At 43.3% G+C, this 14,685-nt stretch overlaps 1 protein-coding gene across 13 annotated transcripts in view; it reads left to right on the top strand.

Annotated features, from left to right (window-relative positions):
* The first annotated feature begins 281 nt into the window (after positions 1–281).
* LOC127349865 (ephrin type-B receptor 3) overlaps positions 282–14,685 on the top strand; it is a 61,989-nt gene continuing 47,585 nt past the window's right edge. For 6 of the 13 annotated variants that reach the window (XM_051375896.1, XM_051375901.1, XM_051375897.1 and 3 more), the window contains exon 1: positions 283–1,025. In XM_051375896.1, coding sequence (XP_051231856.1) covers positions 962–1,025 — 64 coding nt within the window. In that variant the 5' untranslated portion in view covers positions 283–961. Of the gene's footprint in view, positions 1,026–14,685 lie in introns of all 13 variants that reach the window. The other 7 variants (XM_051375908.1, XM_051375903.1, XM_051375899.1 and 4 more) reach the window with 2 other exon arrangements.

Genomic DNA, 14,685 nt, shown 5'->3' with positions numbered 1-14,685 from the left:
GAAGATCGTTTGGTATGCTGCTACGATTGAGTTCGGATGCCAGAAACAAAGACAGCTCTAGGAAGAAGTAAAAAAATAAAAAATTAAATAAAATAAATGCACCCATTTTATACTCATAATTAATATGAGACTGTGTGATTGTCAAGGTAGACCTTTTTTTTTCAATGCAGCTGCTGTAACTGTAACCCCTCCTCCTGCTGGTGCCCCCCTTTCGTCTCTCTCTCTCTCTCTCTCTCTCTCTCTCTCTCTCTCTCTCTCTCTCCCCACCTCTCCCGTTATTCCTCCACAGCCGTGTGTGCTTCATTCCAGTGCACAAGCCGAGCGAAGCAGACGATTCACACAGCGGCCAAAGCTTGATCAATTCGCTCAGGGAATAAATATCCATAAACCTCCGCGGCTGTTTCTTTACGGGAATACCACTTGATCGCGGACGCATGTGAGCGTACACATGCCTAGCCGGGACTATACACCATGATTCTGACACAAGTGCGGCTGTCTCTGCCTCTGCTCCTCTGACCACAGAGAAAGTCTTTGGATCACCTCGAGAAGGCTGCTACTTCTTTTTGTTTCCACCCCTCACTGACTATCTACGAAATATTGCTGGAAATATTCTCTGGATGGTGACCACGGACTGGACTACCTGTTTAAAGCTGATTCTCTCTAAGCGAGGGGAAGGGACTGGAAGACTTGCGCCCGTTGCCTTTTCTCTGGTTTAATAAGGCACGTTGGAGATCACTGAGAAAGGAGAGGGGCTGCTATATTCACACATTTTACACCAAGGGTGTTATTTCCTCCCCAACACTCATCTTTACGTGTTTTGGTGAATGGGGGTAACTCTGTTCCTGGAGGCTTGACACAGCTGGGACTGGGACAGGGACTGGGTGCGTGGAGCTTCGGATCACCCAGGATTGTATTCCCTCCTCTCTCGTGGGTCTATTTACATGTCCGACCCGACTGCTTTATGACAATGGATTACTTTCTGCTTTTATGCAGCCTCTTGCTGCCTGTGGTGTCCACCGTTGAAGGTAAGACATTTCATCTTCAGTTGTTGTTGCGTTGCAGAACGCCTAAAGCTTATTTTTCCTTCGTAGCAAGTGAGCCAGCACCCATTGCCTCTCAGCGTCTGTGCGCCGCAGCGGGTGAGGCTCCTGTATACCTAAATACTTCATTTTCTGTCATTTCCCAATTAAAACTAACGTTTCATTTTCTAAGTGGCCATCTGGCTTCTTTTTAGGAACCACTAATGGCATTAGTGGCTTTACGCAGCCAGGCGCTGCGACCGGTGCAGGTTTCAGTAGACAATTGTTATGCGCGTCAACGAGAGCTCATCCATTTGAATGGTAGTTGTGTATTCTTTTTTTTTTTTTTTTGTTAGTTCAGCTATTGCCGGCTGCTAGTGCTTTCTTCGTCGCTTAAGGGAAATTAGCTCCTCACTGTATCTCATCGGGGAGTCGCGGCTCCGAGCCCCCCCAGACACTTTCCCCAGGTCCGCCGCGTGTATTTTAGGGCTGTGTGAGTGTGTGGCCTTTTGACATGAGTTGACTATCAGTTGGGGGTCAAAGTATACATTATAAAAATCCGATAATAATCTATTTTGAAACTCGGTTGTTTTTGGGAAAGCTACAAAAAGGACTTTTTTCTAATTTATCTAAAATTGCTGTGAAAAGCAAAATATCATTCAGTAAATGAAGTCAAAACGAACTGCCATTCATTCCTCTCTGTGTTCAATTCATTGTTCAGCTTTGTTATGGTTTCTTCTTGAAGTGGCAATGATTGATTATTTACAGTTATATTTTATAGCAGTTGCTTCCAATAACAAAACCATCTGTTAAAGCTGAGTGTTGATGTTTGCCGTGCGTAAAATAAATGGGGAAATCTAGCTTGCTGTTTTTTCCTCGGCGAGGTAAAGTCCCACTCTTTTGTTATTCCTTTCCTACATTTTCGCTGTGCTCTGTTTGGGAGGGACAGCAATAAGAAATAGTGGAAATAAGGTTGAAAGGGGCCTAAAGCTTGAACTATGAATGCTGGAGCTCAGGCGAGGCTCCCGGTTGGCTTGTGATGCCAGTAGAAAAGTAGGACAGTGGGCCACTGGCTCAGTAAACGCCTTTCTCTCTCTCTCTTTCTCTCTCTCCCAGCTTGTTTCTCGACCTGTCCGCACGATGTCTTAGGAGATTTCTTTCTTAAAACAAGTGAAATACGCCTGTCATGAAGTTAAAATGACAAGTTTTTTTTTTTTTCATGGCAACTTTTACTTTTGATTAATAATTTTCCACTTGGGGTTAATGATTTGATACATAAGAGAAACAGCTATGTACAGAGGATATGCTGCCTATATACAGTAGATACAGCTAAGACAACATAAGTAGGCTATATAGAAAACATGTATTTTACTCCACTGCGAGGTTGTGGTACTTATTAAACATCCATAAGACTAAATCCTTGAAATTGACCATCGTGTTTTGCAATCTGGTACGACACCCCTCTGCCTGCCTTAGATTCAAGCCTATTTCTCTACTCACCTTCCACTTTCTTGACCCTAATTTGAGAAAACATCCGCAGGCCTGTTACAATCGGTGCAGCGTAAAGATCACGCTGCTTCTTGAACTCTTAGAAATCACCATTCAGACTACATTTATTTCCACCTCCTGCCAGGACAAGGCGAGTACCATTAGTGAAAATAATGTAAACCATCTCTGATAAGGTTTATTGTTTTATTGATATATAGCAGGGCGACATAATAGGCTGTGATAACAGTCCCAATACAGAAGTGACTTATTCTCTCAAAGATTTTACATTAGATCCACATATGGAACTTTAGATCCAGTTTGGATGTTGTTGAATAAAGTAGGCTACTGAATTAATTACGGCCCCACTCTGCATATGGACAGGTATGACTTTTAGCATTACAATAGTCTAATACTAACTTTTCCCGAACAAAATTATTTTGAAATTGTAGTTCTTTATTATTGTAGATCTTTTATTTTGCCGGGGACCTCCCCTGGACTCCTCTCGGTGACCCATGCAGGTCACTGGACCCCAGTTGGGAACCACTGACTTAAAACACATGGCTTGAATGGATGAGTGGATTCTTGTTGTGCAGAAGCTGGGGGGCTCCAGAGGTAGATACAGACAGAGAGAGAAGGAGAGAGGAGGGGGGGAGGTAATGGAGAGAGAGAGAGAGGTAGAGACAGGGAAAGAGAGCTCGGTGTTTTCTTGACAATGGTAGCGAGTTGGCTGCGCGCAGGCTTGAAGTTGATGTATTTCGTTAGAACAATCTATTCCCTACATAAGTGATGCCATAAATTGTACCCGACTGACCTGGCTGGGGGTTTACCAAAGCTTTTAATACAGCCGGGTGATTTATGGCCCCTGCTAGGACTTCTTTCGGGGATATCTGGCTTTATGGCGATTTAGGGAGAAACAAGCGGCCTGCTGGGGAAGTTTCCCCGGCCCCACAGTGCGTCTCTCCGGGTCCTGGGGTCACACAGCCCGGGGAAAGGCTCTTCATGAATTCATATTTTCTTTTTCCTCCTTGCATGTTCACATCCGCTCCTTAAATTCACATTATAGTTCAAACCCAGCGTCTTTAATTTTGTAAATTTAGTTTGCTTTTAATTATTTAATTATGGGCCTATTACACCCGGGGTTTCGCCCGTTTCTGAGTTGTCAGAGGCTTCAAAGATCAATGCTGAAGAATAATTTGAATCTGCTCATACATTGTATCCCATTTAACTGATTGGGTGCTTTTACGTGGCTCAAATAAGCCCCTTTAAAGGATGACCAGTTGTTTTGCACAGGATTTGATATTCCTGCCATAATGATTGTTTTGTGGCTCATTTTTAATTTGATGGATTCGGCTTTTTTCGGTTTTGATATTCAAATGTGTTTCATGTATTAATTGTCTAAGGAGCACGACCTCTAATTCAACTTCACTTATTTTCTGTCTTCAGAAAGTGAAATTCATTACGCATTTGTCAAAAGAAGAAGTTGATCTTCGCGGTTCTGTTGGGGTCAGGCTATTCGATGGCCTCAGTGGGTGTATGAAAGGCCTTGGTTGTTAAACTTAGAGCTGCTATCTGTGTGCTGAGGAGACAAATTGCGCCGATGACAGTCCTGTGTAGCGCACAGGCGGCATGGTTACTCCTCGGTGTAAATTACTTGTGATGGGTGGAGGAAGCACAGAAAAAAGAAAAAAAAACCTTGAACATAGGCAGCATAAAAAACAGAGCAGACTAACGAGCAGTATGCACCTCGATGCCGTTTATCTGAGATTATTGTCTCAGTGCACCCCTGCTGTGTGGCATTCTAGTTCACATGATGCTGAGAGAAGAAATCACTATTTTCTTACAAGCATGTGAGCATCAGAGTTTCAGATGAACAAACTCACTCTAGATCCCAGTTAAGGCGCAACAACTGAACAAGACTTCATTGAAAAAGTTTTGCGTGTATTTATTATGATAAAAACGTCGACGCCATTATGCTTGCACTTTAGCCCAAACCCAAACCTCTTAGGACGACTTCCAGTTGAGCAACTCTCACCTGGAATAAATTGCTGTCTAAACTAAGACAAATGGGCTTTTATGGTTGCAGCTCAGGGTTCCCCACTCACTCTCCATGCCTTTTTTCTTCCTATTTATGGTGGTGTATTTCGTGGAGTGATTACGCACAAGCAGTGCCTTTGAAGCGCACATGTTTATGTTTTTACGTGGGTGAGATCACACCTCCACAGGAGCTTTCCTGTGCCTGTTTGCAGTTGGCAGATTTCTCAACCAACTCTCGGCCATAATTTATTCTCTCCTGGTCTTCTTTAGCAGAGGAGGTCCCCTCGTCATCATTATTTGATTAGACATATTATCCGGCAGCGAGGCAGTGGTAAATCATAAAAGGTGAGGGAATGGAGGGGGGGGTAAATTATTATTTCCAGTTGGTCATCATCAGGCAGAGAACATCCTTACAAAAGATTTTTTTTAGTTTTAAGAATAGAAATAAAAAATTAAATAAAAAATTAAATAAAAAAATCTATCTTCTATCTTAATCTAGCAAGGATATCAGGCGCAGAAGGAATTTTCCCACAGAAGAGAAAAGTATGCGTAAACTCCATTCCCACAAATATAAACTAAATTTGAGGTGAAGTGATTTTACGTAGATTTAACTGATGCGGGTATGCTTAATTTATGTGTTTTTCCACCCCTAATGACAATTAAGGAAACAGCTTATGTGGAGCCTTGTTTGATATATGATCCCTCCGATAATAATAAAAAAAACTACAAAATCAAATGTATCAATTTGACCTTTTTAGGGATTTTGGAAGGCTGCGTCTTGCCAAAACCTCGATTAACATTAATGATAAAGGGCGTAATGGGGCCATTTTGTCCGGCACGCTTGCTGTCCGAAGGCCTTCATACACCAGGCTTTATTTAAGAGCGCAGCATCAGCCTGTGTGGCCTGAGAGGGACTCACAGTGGATGTGCTGTGTTAAACTTTACTGCAGGAGCTCCTCTACATACCATTCTAAAGCAAAACTACCGAACAAATGTGTTTAGGGTCACAATTGAAGTGACAAAGAGAACTATTAGTGGCTCTATGGTGGCTATCAGTCAGACCATTCAGGAGCTGAGTGGAAACGTACTAAAGAAGCGTGAAAGTGAATTTGCAAAATAAAAGCAAAGTCATTCTGGCAGTTCTACTAATGAACCATTCCTGGGGGAAATGTGGAGGTCAGCAAAATGGTAAATCACCATCTATCTATCTATCTATCTATCTATCTATCTATCTATCTATCTATCTATCTATCTATCTATCTATCTCATTTATTGTAGATATAAAATACATTTTAATGGATGTAGGCATATCAAATTTTGATTTTGTTTTGTTCATCATAAGAAATAAAATAATGTTGTCAGAAATGTAAAGAGATAGTCGCTTAGGCGCACATACACAACACACACACACACACACACACACACACACACACACACACACACACACACACACACACACACACCAAGTGTTCAAAGTGTCAATGGATGCGGTCTTATTGATTGAGCGAATCAGCGCTGCTCAGCCTTTTAAAACCGCAGAATCAGGTTGGATGCGGGAGATTGCCTTGCTGTCTTCTTAGAACCAATTACCAATTCATAAGGATATTCATCAACGCGTCCTGAATCAATTGCTGGGTGAGGGATGACTTCGCCTCTTGTGCAATAGCAACGAATGCACACTGGCCACAAAAGGTTTCTCTAATAATAATAATAATAATAATAATAATAATAATAATAATAATAGTAATAATAGTGGGGTATCGCAACGAATTATTATTATAATCATTAATACATTATTATTATAATATTGTTAAAATATTCTTATTATTTTTATTCTTATTACCATAAATAAGAGTTTTGACTATTAGATAATAAAGTCCAGTTATTAGCAGAGAAATACTAAATAATAAAAAATCAGAATATATAAAATGCTCAGAATTATTATTATTAAATTCGTATTATTATTCTTATTCTTCTTCTTATTATTATTATGAACATTAAAACTGAACTTATTTGAATTTCTAATATCTTAACAAATTAGCACAGCAAAGCAGACTGATCTCAATGTTCACAGACATGCACTTGTTTACAAGAGAAAACAAAACCATGAGAAAACAACAGCATCAGTCCGGTATCCTAGTGTATTGACCTCAACAGAGAACCCAGCCAGTGGGTAGGTCATATGCTAGGCAGCAGCCATGTTGAACAGATGTACATTGACTTAGGTTCAGATTGGCGTAAGGAGCTCAGGAAGAAGGGGGAGCGGATGACGACATGTTGGGAGTTGGGGTGGGATGGTATGGGGGGGAGCTGTGAGGTGGTGGTTGGGCTCTGGGGTGGATTTGGATCAGAGACCCAGAGAGCAGCAGAGTTGACAGACTTTACAGATGCAACGGGCCTGCGGGAGCGCTCATGTGCACTGACTGATAGTTCGTGGCTAATATGGCGGCGTGGAAAGATTCATCGAGCTGGAATTCACACATGTACGCTAGCAACAGCCGTGTTAGGCCTGCTGAGGCCTTCACACACCAGGAAGTGGACGAAGCCGAACGACCGGTGAAAACAAGGCAACAGGGATGAAAATAGGGATGATGTCAACTGAGCTTTTATCCTGTAGCACTGTATTGTGTAGTTTAATTGAAGATGAGACTAAATGTGACACCGGCGATGTTGTCAAGTCATGTCAGTTTCACTGTATTTGTTTAGGGCTTTGCAACACAAAGGATATTCTAGCATAGCTTTCAGAGCTTACAAAACAGGCTCAACAGAGGCAGAATATAAAACCAGCTGCAAAATTATACAGTTGTTTTGTAGGTTATTAGTGTTAGTTTACAGTGACCACCACATGTATCCCACCGTCCTTTTCAGCTGACATTAATATTTAGATATTAATGTAAATGGCTATGTCTACATGAAGCAACAACTCTAGTGCTAGTACTCAAAATATTTTAATCCAGCCATTTATTTATTCTAAGACTATTTTCTGGACAGTTTCCAAAGGTGTATGTGTGTATGCAGCTTGTGTGCATGGCTGTTTTTGTACATGGCATTTTGTGTGTGCAGTCCATCCTGGCACCCGACAGAGGGGCCTTGTGGGATGGCAGGTCTTTGACACCCACTGTTGAGAGCAAGCAGAGGACGGTGAATGTGTCTGGGCCTGCCCACTGCACAGACACACTGCTGGTGTCTGTAGTCAGCCGAGCAGAACAAGGGAGAGAGAGAGAGAGAGACACACACACACACACACACACACACACACAGACACACAGAGGGAGAGAAAGAGAGAGAGAGGGTGAGATATTGCACACACAGGGAGTGAGGTTGGGTGGTAGGTCCACCGGGTAGGAGTGTGCATGTATTTGTGTTTCGGAGGTTACAGGGGTATGGGAGTGTTTGTGTGTGTATTGCTGGGGATACAGTATGTCGCGGTATGTATACTCCTCTAACTATGGTGGAGCGAATTAAAAATAAGTCACATGATGGCAGCATGAAGAGATTTAGACAGCACCCTCTGCATTAGTCCATTTCCCCTTGAGTTTTCAGATCTTTTTCTTGCCCCAAAACTACTTTAACCATTTTAGACTCAATATTCTCTTATAGTTTGATCTAATTAATTCAGAACTTGTTCATTTTTGTCATACGAAAGCCCAGCATATTAAAGTTTTAGAGCATGTGTAAATGTGTGTGTTTGTGCAGATGTATGATGGGTATTTCACATTTCTCAGTTCACTCAGACAGGGATATGCCCCCTCTTCGGTCTTTCTGAACTATATTAATGGCTTTCAAAATGCTGATGAAATGTTTGGTATAATATTTATGGCCACCAGTGTTGCCATTTTATAGGCCCTGTCGGCACCGGATGTCCATAAAGTGTATTAGATATTACCATGTGTCAAATCTGTGTCCAGATTATAAGTGAGTTAGGACCTGCTGTGCTTTCCACCCACTCTCAACCCACGTCCTGTGACCTCTATCCAGAGGTCATGAGGGGGGCTGCTTGGATGAATTTGGATTTGGCTTACTCCCCAGGGCTAGTCTCCTTCCTTCTCAACAATAGCTGGCCTAACACAATCAAGCTCCAGGAGTTATACTTTTCCAAATGGCGAATAAAAATACACAGAAAGAGGATGTGTACATTTAAACGGGCCGACTGAGCAGCCTTTCATGGCTCGTTGACACACATAAACACTCACACAAACAGACCAGGTCACAAGCACAGCTGGAGACCGGGTCAGAGGTGTGCGCTTGACTTCTTTTTGTCATGCTGGCTCATCAGAGCAGTACTATTTGCATGTATGACCTGGGGCAGTTTTGAGTGATGACTAATACACATCTATACACCGTGCATAGATGTGTGAAAGCCGTTATGCCGCTCATCACGTGGTAAGCGCAGAAGAGGCAGGGATATTCAAAGGAACGCAGGGCGGAGTTTGGGGGAGTAGTAGACTTCTCCTAGCAGCAGTCTGATCCACCTCGGGGCCTCCTCCCACAATTTCTTTACGAGCTACAAACTCTTGTAACAAATTTTGCCGATGGAGCATAAAGACATCTTTGATATTCGTCTTTAAAAAATAGCCAGTTACATCTGTCTGGAGAGCGGACGCCGCAGTAAAACAGTGAGCCTTGAGGGGGGAGAAAGGCCACATCACCTGGTTTCAGCCTTTGCCGGCCTTGTTAACTATAAGAAGAAAAGACAGATGGGGGAAATTTCTTTGTTGGGTTTAACCATAGCTGGGTGGTTGATGGTGGGACTTTTTTGAGGCACAGGGCCTAGCTCCAGGCCTTGTTCCCTTCAAGAGCAGGAAAACAGCTTTTGCTAATTTTCAAACAGCATACAAAGCCTATGTGTGATGATAAGAGCTGCTTTAAGAGAAAAGCTGAAGTAATGACTGACATGATGGGCTCAAATGTCCATTGTAATTAACCATAATGCATCTGTGAGAACAGGAGTGTTTTAACAGTGTATATTTTACTTGGTAAGGGGTCTGTGTATGAGTGTTCCAGTTCACATTGAGTGCAGTGTTGCAGCAGGCCGCTATTACACCTTATTCTGCCCCACTTCTCATCCTTGATGTCAAAAACACTCACCACCTGCACTTCATCTACACTTCAAAAGCCCCGCAGGCAAAAGGAGGACTCCCCACTTCTATTAAATATTTCTCCCTCCCCCTTTTTGTCTTCTTGAGAACAGCAGCCGGTTTAACCAGACCCCTGCTCTCTTATCAACAGTGCACAAAATTCAGTCGGAACATCTTAAACACACTCTCTACAGTACAGCTCACACACGGTGAATCTAACACATTTCCGTGGCAGCAGCGCCAATCACACGTGACCTTTTGTCAAGATATTTACATAATCCCCATGGTTCCACATTGCAGCCTCCTGGATGCACTGCCAGCTGTGGGGAGCATTTATTTAACCTCAGCTCAAGTCGAAATGGAGTTTCAGTGACACAGTGACTTTAACATCTAAATGAGTGCAATATTTAGAGGGCAATGAAAGAAAGGTCAAAAAGCCTAACTGGCTAATATTAAGGCAAGCATTTCATTGGGGCAATCTAGCAAATGTGGAGGTGTTGCTTTTGGTCTTTTGTTACTCAGATGGCCCTAACACCTGTCCATTTGGTAGAACAGTAGATGGCCGAGAGCTATAAAATGGTGTGTGTGTGTGTGAGTGTGACACTCAGCAGCAGACAGAGGGAGGGAAGGGCGACCACCCTGTGGGTTTGCCATCAGCTTCAGTCAGTTCAGAGAGCTGTTTTTCCACTGTTACAAGAAAGTCTGTTCTCCAGCAGACTTTTTTCCTTTTGATAGTAAGATGTGAACTGGTTGAGTATATTCATTTTAGATGTTTTATATCACAGATTACTTTTTTTAAATTTGTCCACATAATATTTGTTCTTACTTTAATACTGTAGGCTTCATTGCAAACTCAACTGTGAATAAATACAGTAATTGATATATATCATGCAATTTCAAATGTATATTCACAGTTTGTATGCCTGTGTGACATGGTGGTTTTAGCTGGGATTTGACAACAAGTGCTGTGAAAGACTAATTGCAATGAGCCAGATGAAAGCACTGGACAATATAAGCTGACCCCCTCCCCCTGTGCCAAGTCAGGCCATAAACAGGTTCCCTTTCCACTCTCACACCCTATGGAAATCCCGTCTGACCTCTTAACACACACACACACACACACACACACACACACTTAACACACATGAAGGGTGACAGTTGCTTAATCGCACATCCATACACACGCATTACCTCCGCCCAATACACATGCACACAAGCCCCCACAAAATTTTCACCCACGCACCCCCCTGCTTCTTAGGGTGAGGGCCCACATCTACATCCGCTCACTCCTCTGCTAATGAATCAATCAGCTGGTTCCATTCATTTCATTGCTGTCAGACCCTATCGATCAGCCCCTTTCTCCCCGTCCCAACAGAGCAGCAGGGGAGCTCAAAGATTGGGAGGAGAAGAAGGGGCTTGAAACATCCAGGCAGTTCAAAGACTCCTCATTTCTTATCCGCTTTGGTTCCCCAGAAATATGATGTTTTGATGATGTGTAGCAGTGTGTCTGTATGTGTGTGAAATGAAAGAGAAAAAGGGAATTAAAAAAAGATCAAGAAGGGAAGACGTCTTCTCCTAGAGTTTATACATGGTATCTGACCTTCCTTTTACCTTTGCAAGACTAGCATGTTCGCACTGTGGATTTCAAAATAACGAGAAGGCTGGACATAGCAGGTGGCGGATTTCAGCCAGGTGCAAGCTCATTGACTTCCAGGGATGCCCCCTGTTTGCCATGAGGTATAAACTGCCCCGCCCTACTCTGGCGTTTGAGCCTCTAGCTTGGCTAGGTGAGCGATGTGTATGGTGGGTCCAACTCTCGCCAAGCTTCTCTCCCCCACCTACCGAGTCAAAGTCAGAAAGGTTATCAGTTATTAAAGCCCCTCAAAGATGGAGCTATGTGTATGTGAGGCCATGCAGCATGAGTGAGAGAGGAGGCAAGAAGACAGGGTTTTCATTTTCAAAAGCCACTTAGTTCTGTTTATTGGCCAGCCACTTCATTTTGAAAAGTGTTGAGAGAAGCAACTATGCAGGACAGAGGTTGCAGGAAGCCAAGGTCAATTATGTTGAGGTTGGGGGGAAAGCAGTGGAGGACAGGTAGGAGGCGGAAGAAGAGGAGGACGGAGCGTGAGTAGCTTAGGAGCAAAGCAGCAGTAGGTTCTGACACTGTGAGATCCATCGAAGCAAAGAAACAGTAATCTCCTGACTTGGATGCTGTCCACCAACCTATCGTCCAAGTCTCCACTTTCACACCATGCAGCTTCCTCCCAGATACAGGATTGTGCCTGCCATTGCTTTCCATCTTTCACAATCTTTTACCCTCAACATCCTGCTCACACATACACTCACATTGGTCCCAGATGAAAGGTCTAGGCTTTGATGAAGTCTGGAAGGAATCTGCCAGCAGTTTTTAATGAATCTGACAAGCAAGCCAGGGCAGATCAATGGAAACATTGTGTGACGATTTCAAGATGCAATCTCCGATATTGTCAGAATGGGTGAGTCAATGGCAGATGGAACGAAATAATTAGAGTGAACAAAAGGCAGAGGGAGTGAGTGAGTAAACACAAATCTCATATGAGCTATGATTGCAAGCTTAACCGATAGCTGAGCGTTGTGGTTTTATTACCTGCTCACAGTTAAAAGTCTGAGAAATTCAAAGCCTTGTTAAACCGGGTTATCAACAGGAACAAAGCATGGTGTCATTTTTCAACATTTGCTTTCTTTTTATAGAGTGGCAAAGTTCACCTTTGGTTCAGATGGTCATTGATTTATATGGACCAATATATTGTTTTGCCATTTGATTAGAGGAAGTCTGGGGTTGTATAACTGCAATGGTGGTTAAGCACAAGTTAAACAGGTACCAGCAACTTCAAGGTCCTTCTATGCATTGTGCCAGCTAGACAGCTTGGCGCTCTGGACTGCCAAAGAGGAAGAACTGAAAGATTCAATGCTTTCTACCAAAAAGGTGGGCATTAAGCAAAATCCTCTGCAGACAAGGCCTCCTTTTATATTCTGTTTACCTTCCCTTTCTTCACCTCCCTGTCATTCTCTTTAGCCTTGTCCCTTTCCCAGCATTGCTCTCAGCCTATGATCTCTCCGCCACCTCTCTTTAACTGTCATTCCCGTCCCTTCTTCTTTCGTCCCATCCTCTTTGTCCATCGTTCTGCCCTCTGCCCCTCTTCAGTTCCCTCTCCTGTGACCACAGCTTATCACAGTTACAGTAGGTCCTAATTGCAGTATTATTTTCCTTTTCCTCTTATCTCAAGCCCTTGTGATATCAAAATCCCAACAGTGACAGTGAGGAGCTGGGAGACAGACACTATTTACTGCTCAAAGACCCTTTGTTGTTGTCTACAACTTGATAAGGTCTTGACTGTCAAGATGACTTTGTGTATGGAGAGAGGAAAGTCTGCAGTTGAAAGGCATGGCAAATGCATGTCATCTCCCCTCATTCCACTGACCGAAATTGTTTCCTTACATGACAGGTCTGACATGCACTTTTCTTTCAGTATGTCATTGTTGCCCTTGGCTTTTTCCACAAAACATGTTCCTTGCCTGTCAACTTGGACAATAAAAAAGATTAGCACAGAAGGAACGGCTACAAAAAAGAAAGGCAAGGGTGCCTCAGTGGGCTGTAACGCAATATGTTGCTTTAGGTGGCAGAGGGTGTCTAAGTGGGAGTTGTATGAGGTGTCTGGGTTTTAAATACCTCAGCCAAACAGCTTAGAGTGTGAAAACAATCGGCAGAGACATGAAAGTGTGAGCGAGAACACACACAGGGGTCAGATAACCCCTGGCCAGATGGGGATGGTCAAGTGAGCAGGGGAGAAAGGTTGTGGGGGGTTGCAATGTTTATGCCACTAGTGTCAGGAAGGGGATACAAAGGCATTACCCCCTGTGTCACTTTTGTCCTCTGTAAATCCCCAGGGGTGCAGATATAAAAAGGTGGTGATGATTAGAGATTCAATTTGGCTTGCTATCAATCAATACCACCAAGATAGACGGCATCGCTGTCGATAGCCCATCCTTGCAACCAGATTGGGTACGTGCCTCCTGTGGGATTCACGCCCTTTTTTCACGCTTTGTTAATTAAGCGACCAAGCTGCCCCTGCACTTACTTATTTATGAATCTTGGCTTTCGACCGGTACTGGAGACCACTTGGTCTCCCCTAATTAGTCCCTCACTAATGGCCCTGCTTTCAGACAATCTATACAATCTCAATACAGACCGCTGACCCCCATTCTGTCAGTGCACACACAGAACCATAACGCCCATATGACCTTGAAGTTACACAACCCACGTTGTCTGGTGTTGTGTTTCTGTGGTACTGGATAAAGTGCCCCACATGGGATAATGAGGCAACACTTAAAAAAATCAATTTCCATCTCCGTCTGTTTAGTAATTCCTCACCTGTTCATTAACCCAAGATAGAGCAGCCTGGATGTGTTGAGCCTCGACAGTCATTAGTTATGGAAGAGAACCTGAAGGACTAGAGCGGGAGGCTTGATGTTGGTGAAATATTAACAATTTCACAGAACGGTAAGGGCTTTGCAGATTTAACTTTGCCATGATTTATTGATATGTGTATCCTCTTTAAAACAAGAGCTTGTTGCAAGCAGGGAAAAACAACAGATGTGTACTGTTGACTTCATAACACCCCGATCTTGTAATTACTGTAACTACCAATCAGTCCTGCAAACACCCTGCCCAAAAGCCTTTTTCCCTTCCTTTCAATGAAGTCACTGTTCAGGGTCAGTAATCCCATCCGCTGTGGCCTTGTTTGGTGCGGTCTGAATCCCATAAACACTGGTCCCGAGTCAGATTTACTGGCCAGCAGCCCTGGGGATTCATTTGTATTCTGCCCACTTTGGCTGGTTCAGGGTCAGGGCCGATGACTAATCAGGTCAGTGCTGATCCACACCCTGCGGTTGGAGCATGAACAACCCCACCTAGCTCACCGGGACCACCAAGAGGTCTGGCTTGTGTATATGTGTTCAAGGTAGATGGAACACATATGAGCTGAATGGAAACATACAGATATTTTTGGTTCATCTTATTTCCCATG

Source organism: Dicentrarchus labrax, unplaced genomic scaffold, assembly GCF_905237075.1.
Source record: "Dicentrarchus labrax unplaced genomic scaffold, dlabrax2021, whole genome shotgun sequence".
Taxonomy (NCBI): domain Eukaryota; kingdom Metazoa; phylum Chordata; class Actinopteri; family Moronidae; genus Dicentrarchus; species Dicentrarchus labrax.
The sequence above is the reverse complement of the archived record's forward strand: the minus strand, read 5'-3'. Positions and strand labels throughout refer to the sequence as shown.